Genomic DNA, 19,834 nt, shown 5'->3' with positions numbered 1-19,834 from the left:
GAGTAAGATCTGTTCAGATGATGAGTGTAAAGAGAGATTCAGAGACAGACTGGAGGTGGATCATCAGACTGGATCTCTGACCATCATGAACACCAGAACCACAGACTCTGGAGAATATAAACTACAGATCAACAGCAGCAGATTCAGCATCATTAGGAGCTTCAATGTTACTGTCTCTGGTGAGTGATATTTAGTCAATCAGTGTGTTTTCACAGTTCAGTAGTTCACAGTTCAGTATTTTGTAGTTGCTTTTACCAACTATTACGGTAAAATTTAGATAATATTTATCACCTTCATGCAGTATAAGTAAATGAAAATTTTTTACACATTCTCCATGATACTAAGGTAACACTTTTTATCTTTTTTGTTTTGGTCATACTTTTATTTCCAGGAATTTGTAGCTCATATTACTGCATTTTTTTTGTATGCCTCAAACACGCTGATCAAGCCCTGCAGATAATGGATTTTTTTTTTACAAATGGTTACAGCCATTTCCTCTGTGCTTTCTACTCACATAGCACATATTTCTAAAAATTCACTCTTGTTTGATATGTTTTGAACGAACCACAAAATGTTGCACAGGGATGTTCATGTTTGATATCTTACATAACATAATATTTTACAATTTACCATCTCAATTGGAAATAGATTATTGTTAAATAATTGACCACCTCAGAAATGGGGTGTACTGTTGAAATGAGCAGGTCCATAAATGTATGAAAAACCAAAGTCAGTGACTAAAAGACATTAATACCACATAATAAGTGCTAGATTCTGAATATAAACATAAATTAAGTGTGTAGAGTGACAGTATCTCCCTCCATCACGGACACATCATCTGTTTGATCACCCAGAGAAGAAACAGACTGCTAATCATATGCACTTCTGGGATAATGGAGGGAAATAATCTAAAACAGTAAAGTGCTGTGAAAGTGTGAGACATTAGCAGATTACCAAAGAAGCATTTTAATGCATTCCATTCATGCAGATACGAGAAAAGTATGACTGGTAAGTGTATCAGATTCAAACATGTTACAACCTATCGCAACAATCAACATCTCTGGAATGCATGTGGTCTTCGCTATCAGTCATGTCAGGACCTCAGATTCAGGGCTTTATAAACAAGAGATCAACATCAGACAACACTGCGTTCCAAGGATGTTCAGCGTTGCAATTGGTGAGTTGATTTTGTTTTTTCTACAGTGACATTCTATAAGAAAAAAATAAATAAAAAAAGAGATGGAAAGGATATTTATACCAGTGCTTTTGCATTCCAACACAAATGGATGATCACAAAACACTAACACTTAAAGCTGCAGTAGGTAACTTTTGTAAAAAAATATATTTTTTACATATTTGTTAAACCTGTCATTACGTCCTGACAGTAGAATATGAGACAGATAATCTGTGAAAAAATCAAGCTCCTCTGGATCCTCCCGGTGCTCCTATTGCCATTTGCAGAAACTCCATCGCTCCCGGTAAAAAAAATAACCAATCAGAGCTGCGGTCCGTAACTTTGTTTGTGTTCAAAAAGAATGAATCATGAATCCATTTTCCAAATCGTGTTTTTAGCTTGTCCTGAATCACTAGGGTGCACCTATAATAAGTGTTTATATTCTGACTATTTTAGATTCGGGGGGTACTGCGGCGGAGTAACCCAGTACCTTTGTGATTCTTCATAGACATAAACAGAGAGAAGCAGATCCGGCTACAATGTTCTTCCGCAAGACGCAAGCAGTTATGTTTATTAAACGCTAGAGCGTCAAAAGTTCCCTACTGCAGCTTTAATAAACACACGCACACACACGAAGATCCCCAGCAGCTGTTGATCTGTGTTTAAGGTGTTCTTGTTGCTCAACGAGTTGAAATAAAGATTAATTCATTGAAGGAGGGAGACTCTGTCACTTTATATCCTGGCGTAATAAAAAACCTAAATGATTCAATGACGTGGCATTTTAATGACATTCTCTTCAGTGAAAATCAATGAAGACCTTAGCTTTATCTGTACCCATAAAGCCTGTTCATATGTTGATGAGAGATTCAGAGACAGAATGAAGCTGGACAATCAAACTTAACATTTTTTTTTAAATGTATTTAGTTTATGCGAAGGTAATATCATGACCTTTACATCCATCATCAACAATTACAGTTATTATTTATATGAAAGTGTTGTGTTCTGTTTTGACTTGCAAACCCACCAGATGGCACCATTTATCAGTTGAATCTATATCACAAGGTGTAAATATCAGTCAAAGCTATCAGCTGCTCTCCAGTAATAATGATGTCTGTATTTCTCATTACAGGTTCAGGTCGGTCGTCAGGTCCTATAACAGGAGTACAGTGCATGTTACTGCTGTTCTCCTTCGTGTGGCTGCAGTTGTTGATGTGATTTCTATATAGGTGCACATACTACTCACAGAACAGATCACTACACGCAAATGCTGACATACTGTAAATACAATGAACACGCAGGCCAAGCATGTAATGATACCTTGTACGAACAAATCACACATGTTTATACAATGTGTAATCTAATGAATGGATATTTATAACATATCGTATAAGCTTATATGACTGATGTACCTGTTTCATTTTAGATTTTTCCTCTTTTTGACCAATGGCAAGCTCAGGCATGTGGTAGTATAGGAACAAATGGACTACACCTTCATATGCAGAGATCAATTTTTGCCAAAGAGTGCTTGGACTTTACTGTATGCAGTAGCGGAGACACAACTGGCATCATTGTGGAGGAAAATCTGGTGACATGAATTATGCCTGGGACATTAGACATGACATGCACATGAAATCATAAGAAAAGCCATTTGGAAGAGAACACAAACTATTTTTGTATAATTGTAATGATAATAAATATATAATAACACCTGTTGGATTTGTGCTGGTCAGACAAAGTCTGAGCATTGAAACATATATGCAACTATATTACTCAAACTCTGCTCCTTTTTATTATTGTCATTGCATCGTCTCCTGCTTCTGTTCCTCTCTGGGCTTGCTCAGTCAACTTCTTGCCTGACAATCTTTTTGTGTACCAGATAAGACTTGCTGTTAACAGGAATTGTGTATTAGACGACTTTGCTGACTTGTTGTTGTTGTTTTTTTTTACCAAACAAAGCATACAGTAAGCCTTCTGGACTGGGACAAACATGTCTGTGATCGGCTACATTGCTCAACGCTACATGAACACATTGTAAATAGAGATCTTTGATGCTCTTCACAGAGCACCGACACAAACAAGGTAGCAGATTAATCTGGTACTCTCTGTATTACCTAATCTCTTTTGCATAATGGTAAACCCCAAACAACCCAACATAACAGCAATAAACACTAACAGATCTCCCCTAATATTAATCATGTGCAAAAATGCATTCAACGTTTACTCTGCAGAATCTGAAGCAAAGCATGCTGTAAACTAGTAGGCTAATCTTCTGTAACTCATTCTTTTTGAGTTAATATGATCAGTTATTGAAAAGGTGTGGTACATGCTGGACACTTAAATCATTTAAAGGGGTCCCTGGAGGCTACATGAGCTTTTACAAGTTGTTTGAACTGAAATGTGTGTTGGGAGTGTGCGTACACAACCACCCTAAAACATCACAAAAACAGGCCCTGCCCACGATAGTTTGATTGACAACAGTGTTTCAGCACAGACTGGACTGGCGTCTTACCTTACACCCACTGTTAGTGAGCTGTTATCAGTCCACCATTGTTTCACCGCTGGAGCAGATGTAGACAAGAATGCCTCCTAAGTGATTGAGGTGTTTTGTTGTTGAATTGTTGAACATAGCAGTCATCTGTCACTGTGGGACAGCGGACCCAGAGGTGAATGACCGGAAAACAAGCAATTTATTAGAGCCGTAGAAAACTTAGAGAACAAAGCCAGACTGCCGAGCACCGGCTCCTGAGAGTTAATGCAGCTGTCAGAACAGAAATGGCCCACAAAGGGAGCTTACGGCAGAAAGGCAAAAGGAAATAGCAGCGAGAATTAGAGTAGAGAAAGAACAGGTGTGTAGATGATCAATGCGAGCTCTGATGGCAATAGCAAACAGCTGAGCCTAAGTGGTAGTAATGACAGGAGAGACGGAAAGCGGAGGGGGGAAACTCTCTGGGGTCCGATGTGATAAGAATGGGCGCAGAGGTGAAAAATCTCTTAAGGTAATCGAACGCCCCTTGGGCAGACTCTGACCAGTCAAAACGTGACTTAGTAGAGGTAACAGGGTGCGAACCCCAAAAAAACATTGGAGCGCGGTATGAATCTCAGGGACCGGCCATTCAATGACGGCACAAACCTTAGCCGGATCCATACTGATTGCTTCAGCACAAACAACTGAGCCCAAAAAGTGACTGACCTGATGTGAAATGCGCATTTCTCAGCCTTTAAAAAAGATTGATTTAACATGTCCACCAAAATGTCGTTAACGAGGGCTTGAAACATGGCCGGGGCATTGACCAGCCCAAACTGTAAAACCCGATATTCAAAGTGCCCTAAGGGCATTTTGAACGTAGTCTTCCATTCGTTGCCCTCTTTAATGCACACAAGGTGATAAGCATTACGGAAGTCTAATTACGTGAAAACATTCTTTTTGACGAAGAAGAACCCTGCGCCAGCTGGAGAGGAGGACAGGACAAAGGTGCCCAAGGGGAGGGAAAGATACTTCTCAAGAGCATCGCATTTGGGAACGGAAAATGAGTATAATCGCCTGCGAGGGGGGATGGTACCAGGAAGAAGCTCGATGCTGCAGTCATAAGGTCGATGAGGAGGGTGTAACGATCGATACACAGGAGACGAGAGATCCAAGAGCATTGTGTGTTTATTGGGTAATCCAAAACTCATACTCCAATAGCAAGGTCAAAATCCAGGTAAGCAGTCAGAACATGAAACAAACAAGAAACAAGAAACTAGAACCACAAGGGAATGTGAGGAAACTGGGTGACGGAAAATAAGGACTCCATGACACAGAGAGAAAACAGACAGGTTTAAATAGACAGGATAATGCAGATGAAAGTGAAGACAGCTGAGCGCAATTAACTGGTGTGCAATTTGGGACAAGGGACAAGGCTTAGTGGGAAATGTAGTGACTGCGATGAGGTGCCTATGGGGAAGTGAGACCACTACTGAACCCAGGGAAACACAGACCAGACACCGTGACAGAGGGAGAGAAGCCACCAGGGAACGACTGAACACAGCCTGCAAATCGTGGTACTCCTCTGGAACCCCTGACAAGTCACCAGACTTCTCCTGAAACAGAGATACAGAAGAGACAACAGCAGAGACCAGAAACTTAACATGACAAAATAAATTCCAAGACAAAATGGTTCCCTCAACCCAATTAATCGGAGCATTATGCTGCACAAACCAAGGATGGCCTAAAACAACTGGCATTACAGGAGAGTATAAAACTAGAAGAGAAATAGTATATAAATGATTGCCAGAGGTCAGAGACTCGCCAGAATGGTGGCTCAATGAACTCTTGACAGAACACTGCCATCTAGAGCCATAATAGTGTAGGAGCCCTTGAGTTCAATTAACAGAATGTTCCTCTCCAGCACCCAAGTCTCGTCAATAAGATTTTCTTCAGCACCATAGTCAATGAGAGCTGTACAAGAATCAGATGAACCAGGCCAGCGAAGTACCACAGGGAATCCAGAGGGGGTGAGGGATGTAGCGCTCGCCAGTTTTCCCCGACCTACTGAAGAGCACTGTCTGTTAGAAGGACAAATGGTGACAAGGTGGCCAGAACGACCACAGTACATACAGAGCTACAGGATGCGCCACGTTCTGCAGGAGAGATCCGTATCCTGCTCACCTGCATAGATTCAGGAAATGGAGCAGCTTCATAGGAGACAGGAGGTGGATTCAGGACTGCAGGTGGCTCAGGATTTGTGCAGTGTGCAGTCACGAGCATAAAACTCATCCTTGAGATCTGCATTTAACCCCTCCAGGAAACGTGCAACTAGTGCAGGCTCGTTCCAATCAGTGGCAGCTAACATGCGGAACCCAATGGTGTAGTCGGGCACAGAAAGCTTCCCTTGACACAGCAAGGAACTAGAACCACAAGGGAATGTGAGGTAGAGGTCTTCACAGTGCACCCGAGACCCGTCGACCCCGGACTTAAACCTGTGACCCGTACGGGTTCGGGTCTATATTTTAAATCATCAGCCAGGTCTGGGTCGGGTCCGAATCTATTACCTCGGGTCCTGAGTCTGTTTAACATTGTGTGTAATACCCGTGCGATCGGAGTCATCGGACCCGGAGAACATCCGGCCGTGATCAAAGACTGCTTGTGTTTTTGTAACTTGCAAGTTGTAAAATTAGGAAAAGAGTGAGCCAAAAAAAGTGATCTCTCTCTCTCTCTCTCTCTCTCTCTCTCTCTCTCTCTCTCGCTCGCAGTTAATACAAGTGCACGCACGGTAATGCTTGCAGACTTGACACACTCATGTTTAATATATTTCAAATCAGCAACACAATCTGAGGTGAACTGTCACATGAATGTTTTGTATGACGCTCAAATTGCGTTAAAGCATTTTAGGTTGATACAGCTAGCACACATGTGCAGTCTCGAGCGCATTTCATGTTTCTATGGCAAGCAGTGAGGGACACTTCGACCGCCAAACCGCGTTTTACATTTTCTCCCATCTTTATAATATTATAAATGAAACGTTTAATTTTTAAGTTTTAGTGGTTCAGATTCAGACTCGATGCAGAGCAGAGAGCAAAGAGATCAGATGATAGCAAATAAATAACGTCAGCGGCCATGGCATTTCACGAGCGATTGTTATTATAGTTCAAAAGGCAAACAGTGTAAGTTATTATACGAATTAACTCGAGTCAGAATGTACATGTGCACAGTAGCATTTGTTATCCTTCACCGTGACATCAAGTGGACTTTTGAAGCTGAAATAATGAGTGGATTCAGCTTGGACTTGGAACAACGAGAGGAATAACATGAATAACTTTCTTGTCGGAGGATTGTAATGCATCACAGGCAGTCAGGTACAAGGAAGAGAGACTACGGCTCTTTAAATTAGGTAAGACAAAAAGCTGTATTCTTCGCAACAGGTTTATTGACTTGTAATAGCAATTTAAGGTGGAATATGTGAACGTCGGGTCCAGTCGGGTCTGTGTCTTCCCGGCGGGTTCGGGTCCAGATTTCAAATAATATACGGGTCCGGGTCGGGTCCGGGTAGGCATTTCTCGGATCTACACGGGTCCGGGTCCAGCTTTTGAAATAATAGACGGGTCCGGGTCGGTTCGGTGTAGTACATTACGGGTCTCTGTCGGGTTCGGGCACAAATTTTTGGACCCGCGAAGACCTCTTATGTGAGGAAACTGGGTGACAGAAAATAAAGACTCCATGACACAGAGAGAAAACTTGAACCAGGATCGTGAGTGGACACCACCCCCTCCGGGGAATCGTGAGCGGCCACCGCCGCCACCGGAGCTTTCTGGACGGACACCGCCGCCTCAGGGGAATCCATGGACCTATTTTTTATGGCTGAATTCTGTCACGACACAGCGAAGAGGATGCCGTGGAAGGAACAGGGTCTGGGTCCAAATGCAGGAAATCACTTTTAATAAACTGAAACAAAAAAAGCCAACGAGTTGGACAAGTTACCTGTAAATTTCAGGTTCGAGTCTTGGTGCTGGCAGGAGTTTTAGGTGAGGGGGAGCGAATTGAGCAGCGCCCTCTTCCACCCTCAATACCCATGGCTGATGTGCTCCAGGTGTGTGTTCACTTCTCACTGCTGTGTGTGCACTTGGATGTGTTAAATGCAGAGCACCAATAACGAGTATGGGTTACTCTACTTGGCAAATGTCAAGACTTTCACAGTGACTGAGTTTGTGAATGCATAGCTGATAAAATAAGATATTAGTATGACATTTTTATGTCATCTAAATGTAACTGAGTTTATTATTTTTCAAACAGGCAATGGGAGGTAGCACAAAATCCAATATCATCACTCCAAGCAGTTCCTCTGTGAAAACATCATTTTAATAGTTTTCTGCTTGAGGCAATAGAGAGTGATGATTTGCTTGTACTTTATTACATTTGCTAAAACATACATTTTATTGTGGGTGTAAAGAAAGAGAGCGAGAGCAAAAGACAGAAAGAGAGAAAGATTGAAATCAAACAAAACAAACAAACAAAAAACAAGTGTGAGAGAGCAGTATTATACATAGACAATGAGCGGGTGAAGGGTAGGATCTATATTTAATAATGAACGCTAGATACATTTTCAGATGATGAGAACACAGAACGTTTTATTTAAGTTTCTGGATGCTGTTTGCACATCATTAAATTACACTAATACAGAGCAACATCACTTTAACCAATTATATTAACAATATGTGCATACGGGTTAGAAAAAAAAATATATATAGACATCCTGTAAGAAAATATTTGAAGAAATCCAAAGTTGTGATGCACAGACTTGCATGACCTCTATAATTTCCAGTAGATACAGAAGGCAACTTTTATCATAATTTTTTGGGGATGTTTTCATATACCGGCCCCTCCTTTGATTTCTGCAAAGGAAACACAAACTCAGTCAGGAATCTGCTGATGTGACAGCAATTAAAAAAACTTCTATTACTGAACAGAGCGGCAAAAGGAAATGATATCAGTCTCATTCATCACATGACTTTTTAAGCAGTTAAATAAACAAAAAGGTAAATTTTATCTCTGAAGGTTGGTCATGGTAACCGCTGTACTGTTTACACAAAAGCAACACCAAAGATACTTGTTCTTGCTGCACGTCTACAAATCAACCAAATGGCTGCTAAAGCTGCATTTCCCCTCACATAATCATGAACCACAGAGCAGCTGCAGCTCAAGACCAGACTTCAGCACAGGTCACATGGTGAACAGAGCTTTGTGTCATACTTTCGTTTCACTGACAAACTAATTGTATAAAGCTCTGGTTTGGATATTTTAGATTAACAAAGGTTTTTTTTTTTTCTTTTTTTTTTTTTTTTTATTCATGAAGTCTATGGCAGCCCATAGAACAGCTTATGGGGAAAGTTATGAAATTTGGCACACAGATAGAGGGCAGTCTCAACATTAACCACAGAAAATTTAGAGTCTCTAACTCAAACTCTACAGTGCCACCAACAGGCCAAATTTGCTCCAAATAAGCATGGTTTCTGCAAATCAAGATTTTCCGCATTTTAGAATCTTCAGAAAAATCTTTTTTTTTTTTTTTTTTTTTTTTTGATAGATCAAACTGTTCTCATAAAGCATACTTACGATTTTTACAAAGTTTATGCAAATACGGATGTGAGACTAAATCTCTGCAATGTATTAGTGGATTCGTGGAATCAAGCATGACCTGACAGTACATGAGCAGTTAGAGCACAGTGCCACCTACTGTTCAAAAAAAAAAGATATTTTATGATTACTTTTTTTCGTGTTGTTGGATTAAACAATGCTGATTCAGTTCTTTCTTCCTCGTGTTTCCGGACTGCATTAACTATAATGAACGTGTTAAAACAAAATTTACAATATTATATAAAAATTTCAGTTTTAAAAAATATAAATATTTGTATAAATTATTTGCATGTTCTGCTGACCTGTTTTTCTACATTTCCTGCAGATGCAGCACATCATGACCGCAGCTAAAATCAACAGAGATCCAGCAGCCGCAGAAATCAGCACTGTGTAAAATAAAGATACACCCTGATCTGTAATGAGCGAAATGAGCCATTAGAGTGATTGAATCTATTTGCCCGACCAGATACACTATGAAACAAAAGCACTGTATAACTTGATAGATCATCTTAACCACCAACAAAATTAACACTAGCATACCTGCACATGGCTGACAGACCTGAGTGATGTTGAGATGTGTGGTCTGGTTTGTGATGGGATTGTTGATCACACAGCTGTAGCTGTTTTTCTCCTGATATTCCACCTCTAGAGGTAGAGAGAGACTGATGCTGAGATCAGACACATTGATGCTGGACAATAAACTGTTTCCTTTGTACCAGGAGAGAGTCACATGACCCACATTCACCACTGAACACACCAGTGAACAATTCTGCTGTGATGAGGATGACGATGATGATGATGATGATGATGATGATGATGATGATGATGATGAACAATCTCTGGTAATGTCAGGAGTGGGCAGAGGAGCTGGGAAACAAGGTAACGAACAGAAATATGAATAAATGTAAACAACAGTGTTATATTCAGTTTAGTGTGTTGAAGGTCGGTGAGAGCATGTCATCTAAAACTGTGAAATGATTAAACATTTCAATATGTAGTTAAAGGAATATTCATACTTCTGTAGACATTAAGCTCAGTGTTTGTGTTAATCAATTTTAAACCACCAACACAGTTGAAGCTGAACCCCAAATATCACTTTAATAAAACAAGAACTTGATCGCTTGAACAAATGATTTCTACTCACCATAAACTGAAACGCTGAATGTTTTTGATGACAGTTTAGCTCCACTTATCTTTACTTCATAGTCTCCAGCGTGTTGAGTTGTGATGTCTGTGATGGTCAGAGATCCAGTCTCATAGTCCAGCTTCAGTCTGTCTCTGAATCTCTCATCAGGACCGTTATATGTGTAGAAGATTGCAGGATCTCTGTTGATTTCAGCTATCCGAGTGTGTTCAGCTACAACATTCCACATTATGTCATCGTCTTTATGTATTTCAGCAAAGTCAGTGTTCAGAGTGACAGAATCTCCCTCCATCACTGACACTGTCTCACTAAATACACCTGAAGAACATGTTTAATCACAGATTAAGGCTCCAGATGGTTTATAAAGCGTGAAATCAGATGTTGTCTGTAACCATTAAACATGAACTGAAGAATACAATCAGAGATGCCAAAGATATGTGATACATATATACATGAACAGACAATGTGAACCAGTCATTTGGTCTTTAGTGCATTTTATCTGCTTGCAGAGTAATATAAATATGTGCATTTGCACATGCACTTAGTCAATTGACATTTTCAATAGTTTCATATTTTTGTATTTATCTCATTAAAACAGGCTCACTGAAAACAGCAGCAGAAGCGTTATTACTGTAAAACAAGTGCAAGAAACTAGGCCATAAAAATGTGTTTGCAACTTACCGATCAGATGCCAACTGCACAAATAGAACAAACTAAGTGTCCGAAGCATTGTCTTCAGTTGTTCAGTGAAAAGTGATGTAATAATACGACTACTGTAACTGCTGATAAAAATCAATCTGATGTGAATCCTCCCTCGACAGAGTTTGGCCCTCCTAGTTCACACACACACATGCACACTGTGAATGTGTGTTTTGATTATAAATATAACATAGAAATGTTCTTCTGGATCTTACTAAGGCTTTAACTGTATTTGATAGTAGTAAAATGAAAAACATTTTGATATGATTTCAGTGAATGGCAGTTTTCTGACTGTGTTAGATACATTAAAGTAGATAGTGTAACTAGCTACATTGTGTTATACAACTTGACTTTAGGATGTTTTAAGTCTTATGGATATTAAAATGTTTTATGATCATTCAGTTGTTGCAAATGATGAAGATCTTCTGATATTATCTCAGGTCTTAACTGAGGTATGGCACGAGCAGCTCAACATCTGAGTCAAACTGAAAGCTGCTGCAGTCGGTTTTCATCAGAAATCTGATTTTGATCTGTTACAGTAGGTGGACAAATATATTGTGCTTCAGCGACTGTTTTGTTTCATCTTTGTTTATTTTGTTGGTGAAGGGCTTCTTCCTGTGCTGCGGTTATGAACCTCACAGACACAGTCTGACTTCCCTCTTACACAGAATAGATTTATAATCAAATTAAATGAATCGATGAAAACCTGTCTGAACTGGGTTCTTACTAATCATTCAGTACTTTCATTTACCTAAAGGTTACAAGTGAAAACTGTATAGTTTATTGTGTGCACATATTGTCTTGAGCATTTCAACACTGACTTAATTGATACAATTGCCGAAATTGTTCCTATAAATGTCAATAAGAAGAAACAAAATGATAGTGATGGTAAAATCATGCCATCATGTGGTGAAAACGTTTTTCTGTTTTTTTAATTTGTAATTTTGTTTTGTTTTTGTCACATTTTATTTGAATTAAAATAAATAAATGCCTTCAAAGTAATTAATAGGCTACAGAAATGCCAATGAAGCATCAATCACAGAAAAGAAAACAATAATAAAGTTTTCTTGACTGAGAGGCTTTCTAATTTTTCAAAAGGTTAGTGTATTTTATTTTCTGTTCCCATATGTTAAATAAAAAACGTTTGACAAAACAAGTTACATTGAAGGACTCTGCCTCATTTGCGTTGTATTTATTTTCGGACAACTTTCGTTAGCCTTAGGCTACTTTCACACATCGTCACACATCGTCACACATCGTCACACATCCCACGCTACACAGACACGTTCGTCTGGTTTTTTTTTTTTTTTTTTTTTTTTTTTTTTTTTTTTATTATGTTACCGGGACAGAATTTACTTTCTTCACTCAGGGTGGACTGCCAGTGAGGTGTGACTTAATAAAAATACTTTTTATTTCGATAGAATCTGCATTAATTCAAAATGAAGGTCTTTATTTTGTGCATCATATTGTGTACATTCTTCGTGCCAGGTAAGACATATGCTTTATAGTAGCATATATTTGTGTGTGTGTGTGTGTGTGTGTGTGTGTGTGTGTGTGTGTGTGTGTGTGTGTGTGTGTGTGTGTGTGTGTGTGTGAAAAAATATAGCCTATATAAAAAAAGAAAGAAAGAAAAAGTGATGTTATGCCGTTTGATTTTTGTATCGGATTTAGTCACTGTACACTAGACAGACATGCAATATTTTTTTCTGTTTTAATTAGCTATGCGTGTATGATTATACATTGTTATATTTTTAGACATATATATGTATCATATAAAACTAGTGCCGTTTTAAATTGAATGTTTGAGGAAACATGCATGTATTATATTTTGAGACATATTTCTTCTTACAATCTGTTATTTCTTCTTCAGTTGCATCTGTTGGTCCAGATGTAGTGTCAGTGTCAGTGATGGAGGGGAGATGCAGTCACTCTATACACTGGACTTAACAAATCCCAACAAGAAAGAATGAGATGGTATTTTCATGTCGATCGTATAGCAGAAATCACTGGAGATCAGAGTAAGATCTGTACAGATGAACAGTGTAAAGAGAGATTCAGAGACAGACTGAAGCTGGACCATCAGACTGGATCTCTGACCATCATGAACACCACACTCACAGACTCTGGACTTTATAAACTACTAATCAACAGTCATAACAGTGAAATAATCTTTGGTGTTTCTGTCAGTGGTAAGTCATTAAATTAATGAATAAAAGTCAGGGTTATTTGTGTTTGAATAACATATAGATATTTATTGTGGTGATATTCAGTATCCAGTATTCAGGTCTGAGTCATTAAACTGTTCAGTTTGATTTGAAAAGAAATCATATCCTTTGGTAAGCTGTTAGTTTTGAAAGATGTTGGTTTGTATTTCAGCCATTCCTGCTACTCTGCTAGACAAAATGAAGAAAAACGTGAGAGAATCTGTCAGTTTAGATCCTGGTGTAATAAACCACCCAAATGATTTGATGATGTGGTATTTCAACGACTCTCACATCGCTGAAATCACTGGAGATCAGAGTAAGATCTGTACAGATGGTCAGTGTAAAGAGAGATTCAGAGACAGACTGAAATTTGTGCATGGATCTTTGACCATCACAAACTGTATAAGCACAGACTCTGGACTTTATAAACTACAGATCAACAGCGGCAGATTCAGCATCATTAGGAGCTTCAGTGTTACTGTCACTGGTGAGTGTCACTTAGTCATTCAGTGCATCTTCTATTGCAGATAAAAAAATAAAAAAAAAATTATATATATATATATATATCCATTAATACACATGAAAAGTAAATGTATTTACTTAACAATATTTACTCTTTCTCCATTCTTTCTTACTGAGTTTATATTATTATTTTTTTTTTTTGTATGCCTCAAACTGGCTGAACAAGCCCAGCAGCTAATGGGTGTGAAAGTTCCACACATTTTTGGCAAAAGGGCACTTCCACCCTTTTCCTCTGTATTTTAGTCATGCAGCAACGATTTAAAAAATGTAATTGTGGTTTGATGTAGCTTGAACCAGCCACAAGAGTTCAATTTTGTAATAAATTAATTTAAAAGAACTGGCCACTTCAGTAATGGGCTGTAAAGCTGACATGAGCAGGTCCAAAAATATATGCAATGCACATTCAACAATGAGAAATAGAAACAATCGAACTTACAGGGTTAGTTCATTAAATACTCACCCTCATGTCCTTCCAAACCTGTAAGACCTTTTTTCATCTTAGAACACAAATTAAGATATTTTTGATGGAATCTGATCTTTATTCACGGTTTGACATGCAAAATGACATACCTGAAAAAAATGGTGATGAGGGTGAATTTCCGTCCCAGTAGATAATACTTCAGCTCCAGGACTGCCCACTTGACGGCCAGCGCCTCCTTCTCCACCGCCGCGTACTGTTGTTCCACCTACTGATGTAGACCACCGGGTGTTCCTCACCATCTTGCATTTGGGATAGCACGGCTCCCATGCTATCCCGAGATGGGCCTCGGGGCCGAGAGAATGGCTGCCACTTTTCCCTCCTGCGGACAGATCAGACACTGGCCCACGCAACGGAGCATCCGCCTCAATGTCTGATTGAACCTTTCGACCAGCCCATCGGTCTGAGGTTGGTAGACGGTGGTATGAAGCTGCTGTACCTTGAGGAGGCGGCACAGGTCAGCCATCGTCCGGGACATGAAGGGAGTGCCCTGGTCGGTCAATATCTCTCGGGGGATGCCGACCCGGCTACACAGCAGGAAGACCTCCTGGGCGATGGCCTTGGAGGTAGCCTTGCGCAGTGGAATGGCTTCGGGGTACCGGGTCACATAGTCCACGATGACTCATATATGTTCGTGCTCCTGGGCGGACTTTGGCAGCGGCCCTACTAAATCCATTCCTATTCGCTCTAAGGGCACCTCGATGAGGGGGAGGGGTTTGTGGCGACGTCCGTTGGCAGTCCGGACAAGCCTGACAGAATCGTTTGATCTCCACCTCCATGCCAGGCCAGTGGAATCTGTCTCGGATCCGTTGGGTAGTATTCTGCGCCCCCAGGTGGCCAGCCATCGGATGGGAATGAGCGAGCTCAATGACAGTACAGCAGGCCATTTTGGACCACGAAGCGAGGGGTCGGGTGCGGTGGTGGTTGGACCTCTTTTCCCTCAACCACCCTTACTTGCTTCCAGCAGTACTTCAGCCGATCATCCCCGAGCTGCTCCTCCACAAATTTTCCTCCACCCCTAACCTGCTGGAAGACGTCATAAAAAAGGTTAGAACTTTGGGGGGGGACTCACCATCTAGGGCGCTGTCCGATGCTAGGAGGGCAGGGCACCGTCGGGGAGCTCGGCGGAGGTCTTTTTTCCTTGTGCGGTTCCCGGCAGGGCTGGCAGGCTGGGTTACTCGGGTGAGTAGTTGGTCAAATCCTGGCCAGTCTCTCCCCAGCAGCACGGGTACATGCAAGTCCCTGACCACACCCACTTCCAGGGGCCCGGTGCCAGTTTTCGTGGATATGGTTACCACAAGGGTAGGTACACTTTGGGTGTCACCGTGGACACATGTGATGGATATGTGGGCTTTGGTTCCCACCCGAGGGGGAAATATGGAGGACTGGACCAGGCTTAATGCGCTCCCGGAGTCCAACAGAGCTGTAAACGGGCGGCCATTGATGAAAACTTCACTCTGGGGTGCCCTTCACGGTGGTTCCAGATGGACTGCACAGCCTGCCAGCCAGAAGCGATTGGGTGAGGGTGGTGGCTCAGTTGGCATTGGTTCGTCTTGTACGCCGGGAACCACTGACCTGCTGGCTGTGCGCTGGGTGCCCTCTGGTGTGCGTCGCTCCTGGTACACCCTCCGGGCAAATGGCGGTGCTCGCTCCCCAGCCTCTCGACGTAATGTCGCTTCCGCTAGTTCGACTGCCTCGACGAGATCTCCTACGGTCTGCGGGTTCCTCATTCCGGCTGCCTGCCGAAGGGGCCGTGGCAGGGCATGCAGATACCGGTCCACAACAACGCGTTCCGCCACTTGGGCAGCGCTGGGATCCAACTGTTGTATTCCCATGTTCGGAACAATTGGGCCACGGCGATGGGAGACAGACCTACACCGGCCAGGATTTCCTTCTGTAGCTCGACGTATGATTCTTTTTGGCTCGCTGACATGATTGGAATGACAATGAAGCTCAACTTGAGCTGCGTCACACGGGTACCCTGTTTACGTTCAGATCGAATCACAACAACATAGTAAACAGATCCAGCATGTCACAGCTGACACAGAACAGCATACGCTGTTTACATCCAGCAGATCCTCTCCAAAAATGGTGCTAGGGTGATGAGGAGGAGACAAATTGTTGAACAAACATTTATTTATTTATTTATTTAGATTATTTTTTTGCGCACAAAAAGTATTATTGTTTATTTGTATAATTGCAGTTGAACCACTGATGTTACATGAATTATTTTACAGATCTCCTTGCTACGTTGCTGTCTATGGAGTGGATCAGACAGCTCTGAGATTCCATCAAAAATATATTAATTTGTGTTCCGAAGATGAACGAAGGTCTTACGAATTTGAAACATGTATTTAATGACATGTATTTAATGACATGTATTAAATTAAATGTATTTAATATATTAAAATATGAATTATTGGGTAAACTATCCCCTTAAAAATACAAAAGCAATTGAGGTGATTAGTGACAAATCAGCTAAGCAAAATGGCAAATCAAACAAAACTGAGTACAACTGTGACAATTTTTACAGCAGTACTCAAAAAAATAGCTTTTAATGAACTGCTTGTTTCTTTTTCAGATGCACTTGGTCTGGCAGTGATGGAGGGAGATTCAGTCGCTCTACACACTGGTGTTAAAATGACCCAACAAGACAGAATTAGATGGTATTTTAATACCATTCGCATAGCAGAAATAATTTATACACAAAGTAAGATCTGTATAGATGTTGAGTGTAAAGAGATATTCGGAGAAAGACTGAAGCTGGACAGTCACACGGCTGATCTCACCATCACAAACTTCAGAACCACAGACTCTGGAGAATATAAACTACTGATGATCAGCCGCAACAGTGACAGGATCTTCAATGTTGCTGTCAGTGGTGAGTCAGACTTAACTTATATACTGTGTTTGCTCAGACTGACAAATCATAAGTTTATAAACACACTCGAAACAGTTGACCAATCACAACACACTGGTCCTGCCAGGCAAATCAGAGCACACTGCGCTTTTCAAAAGGCGGGGCTTCATATAGAGACATAGAGTGTGTAACAAATCCAAAAATGTGGAATATAAGCTTTTGAACATTTGGTCATAAAAACAAAATCAAGAAAAGGCATAATAGGTATTTCATTAAAAAATCCTTGGTCAACAAGGTTTAATACACATGCAAAAAAAAAAGAAAGAAAAAACGAATTGCTTATTTATGTATCAGGAAATCAAAACAGTGACATTGCACTGTGTCAGTCATTGAAATGGAATGATAATTTAGCAGATGTACTTGCTGTCCCTGCTGTCATTCTAGAATGCATCTGCCATATAGGAAAGCATCTCAAACAGCACAAGTATTTGATTAAGGTGTGCCTTGTTGGTTTCTTACTTCAGTACCCTGCCAAAACAGATCTCATCCATTGCTCTTGGATGAAGACTTTGTAGTTTATAATGAGAGTGTTTGTGAATTAGTGAATATACATTGAACAAAACTCTTATGTGCAGATCTTTTCAGACTTAAAGTCAAGAAAAAGTATGCATAATCACTTTCTTGCCCAGTGTACTGTAGTTTTGTTTGTTTGTGTGTTTTTGTCTACAAAAAGCTCCTTCAGCAGCTGTTGGTTTGTGTTTCAGATGTTCCCGCTGCTGAACGAGATGCAATGAAGAGAAAGTCAGTGAAGGGGGGAGAATCTGTTACTTTAGTTCCTAATGTAAAAAATACAAATAATCTGATTATATGGTACTTTAACAACTTTCACATCGCTGAAATCACTGGAGATCGCAGTAAGATCTGTACAGATGTTCAGTGTAAAGAGAGATTCAGAGACAGACTGAAGCTGGATCATCAGACTGGATCTCTGACCATCATGAACATCAGAACCACAGACTCTGGAGAATTTAAACTACAGATCAGCAGCAGCAGATTCAGCATCATTAGGAGCTTCAGTGTTACTGTCTCTGGTGAGTGTAATTCATTCCTTCAGTGCCTTAGAAAACAGTTTGAAATATTTGAATCCTACTGCAAACGTTTTCACCGTTGATCATCTCCATCATCTCCACATGCAAATCAAAGCAACAGATATTTGTTCACGTTGAGTCAAACTATGGATTTTACCATTTTTTTCCATTGTTAGATTTCTGTGAGAAATGCCTAATTTTCATATGTAAGCCACCGTTGCTAATAATAATCAACAAATAAATAAATTTACATCAGGCTACATTCATCAACATCACACAACCTTCTGCTGAAAGTAGAAAGCTGTAGATGTCAATCAAATGTACTGGTAAAGTTGATTATCAGTTGATTTCTAGTAATGCCGACTGTGTGTCTTTCGCTATCCTAGGTACAGGTCCACCTTCGGGTGATGTAGTAGGAAAATATGCTGCTGTTATTGGTGGTGCTGCTTTTCTGTTGGTCACGGCTGCAGCAACTGCTTTTGTGATTTACAAACGTGCAAAAAATGAATGGCAAGTATTACATAGAACTGACTGTACAAAATTGAGATTGATTGTGCAAAAGCAGAATCTTTTAAATGTTATACATTTTTATCCAAATTGACCAAATTAAGAGTTTGGGTAACACGTTATTTTATGATTACATTGATTAGTTGTTTATTAGATTGAATATTACTCGAATATTAGTCATGTATTCGTGATAATTAAGCACATATTAATGCCTTATTGTACTGTACATGACCTCATACTACATCCCTAATAAACCTACCCGATATATAAACTTAACAACTACCTTACTCACTGTTAATTAGAGGAAAATTAAGAATTTATTGAGAGAGAAGTCATAGTTATTAGTAATAAGCAATTAATAGATTAAAATTAAGTGTTACCAGAGTTTATTATTGTTTTGTCATTGCTTTACTAAAAGGGAACATTCTCGAAGCTTTAGCTGAATTTTCTTCCAGTAACATTGATAGAGTGTTTGTTTAAAGTTATCAAATTACTAACTTAAGGCAAATCAAATCCAGCAAGGGTTGATCATATTAAGTCTCCTTGAAACGCTTAATCTCAGAGAGTGAAATTTTAGTATCTGTACTATAAGACATGGATATAAGTATCCAAACAATGCCAAATAAGTATTTTGGTAACATATTGTTTTACATTATATTCTATGACTGTTACTGTCTGCTGTGCAAGTCATATGAATTACACTGTAAAAAATAAGTGTAATTTTAACTGTAAAATTTTGTAAAAACGCTACGGAAAAAAACTGATAATAGGTTAACAGTAAGTTCCCGTACTATATACAGGGAAAAACTGTAAAAGATCTAACAAAGCATTTAATGTAAATTTACAGTAAAATTCTGTTAATTATACAGCTTTTAGAAGTAAAAAAAGAACAAATCAATGTATAATTTACAGTCTAAAACTGTAAACTGATATTCCCAGAATTCCCTGCGTGACACTCCACGTTTGAAAGTATTTTGTTTAAATAATCATGTTTTTAAATAGTTCTTGTTATCAGTTATGTACATTTGAGCTTTATGTTACATCTTCT

The 19,834-nt window shown here is 39.8% G+C and overlaps 1 protein-coding gene across 1 annotated transcript; it reads left to right on the top strand.

Moving 5' to 3' along the window:
* The first annotated feature begins 12,497 nt into the window (after window positions 1-12,497).
* On the top strand, window positions 12,498-18,945 carry LOC113040559 (uncharacterized). The gene is made up of 7 exons (XM_026198864.1): window positions 12,498-12,615; window positions 12,998-13,316; window positions 13,504-13,818; window positions 16,913-17,212; window positions 17,956-18,282; window positions 18,666-18,812; window positions 18,941-18,945. Exons 2-7 carry the CDS (start codon window positions 13,094-13,096, stop codon window positions 18,943-18,945), a joined length of 1,317 nt encoding a protein of 438 aa, XP_026054649.1. The 5' UTR covers window positions 12,498-12,615; window positions 12,998-13,093.
* The last annotated feature ends 889 nt before the right edge of the window (window positions 18,946-19,834 follow it).

Source organism: Carassius auratus, chromosome 22, assembly GCF_003368295.1.
Source record: "Carassius auratus strain Wakin chromosome 22, ASM336829v1, whole genome shotgun sequence".
Classification (NCBI taxonomy): Eukaryota; Metazoa; Chordata; class Actinopteri; order Cypriniformes; family Cyprinidae; genus Carassius; species Carassius auratus.
The sequence above is the reverse complement of the archived record's forward strand: the minus strand, read 5'-3'. Positions and strand labels throughout refer to the sequence as shown.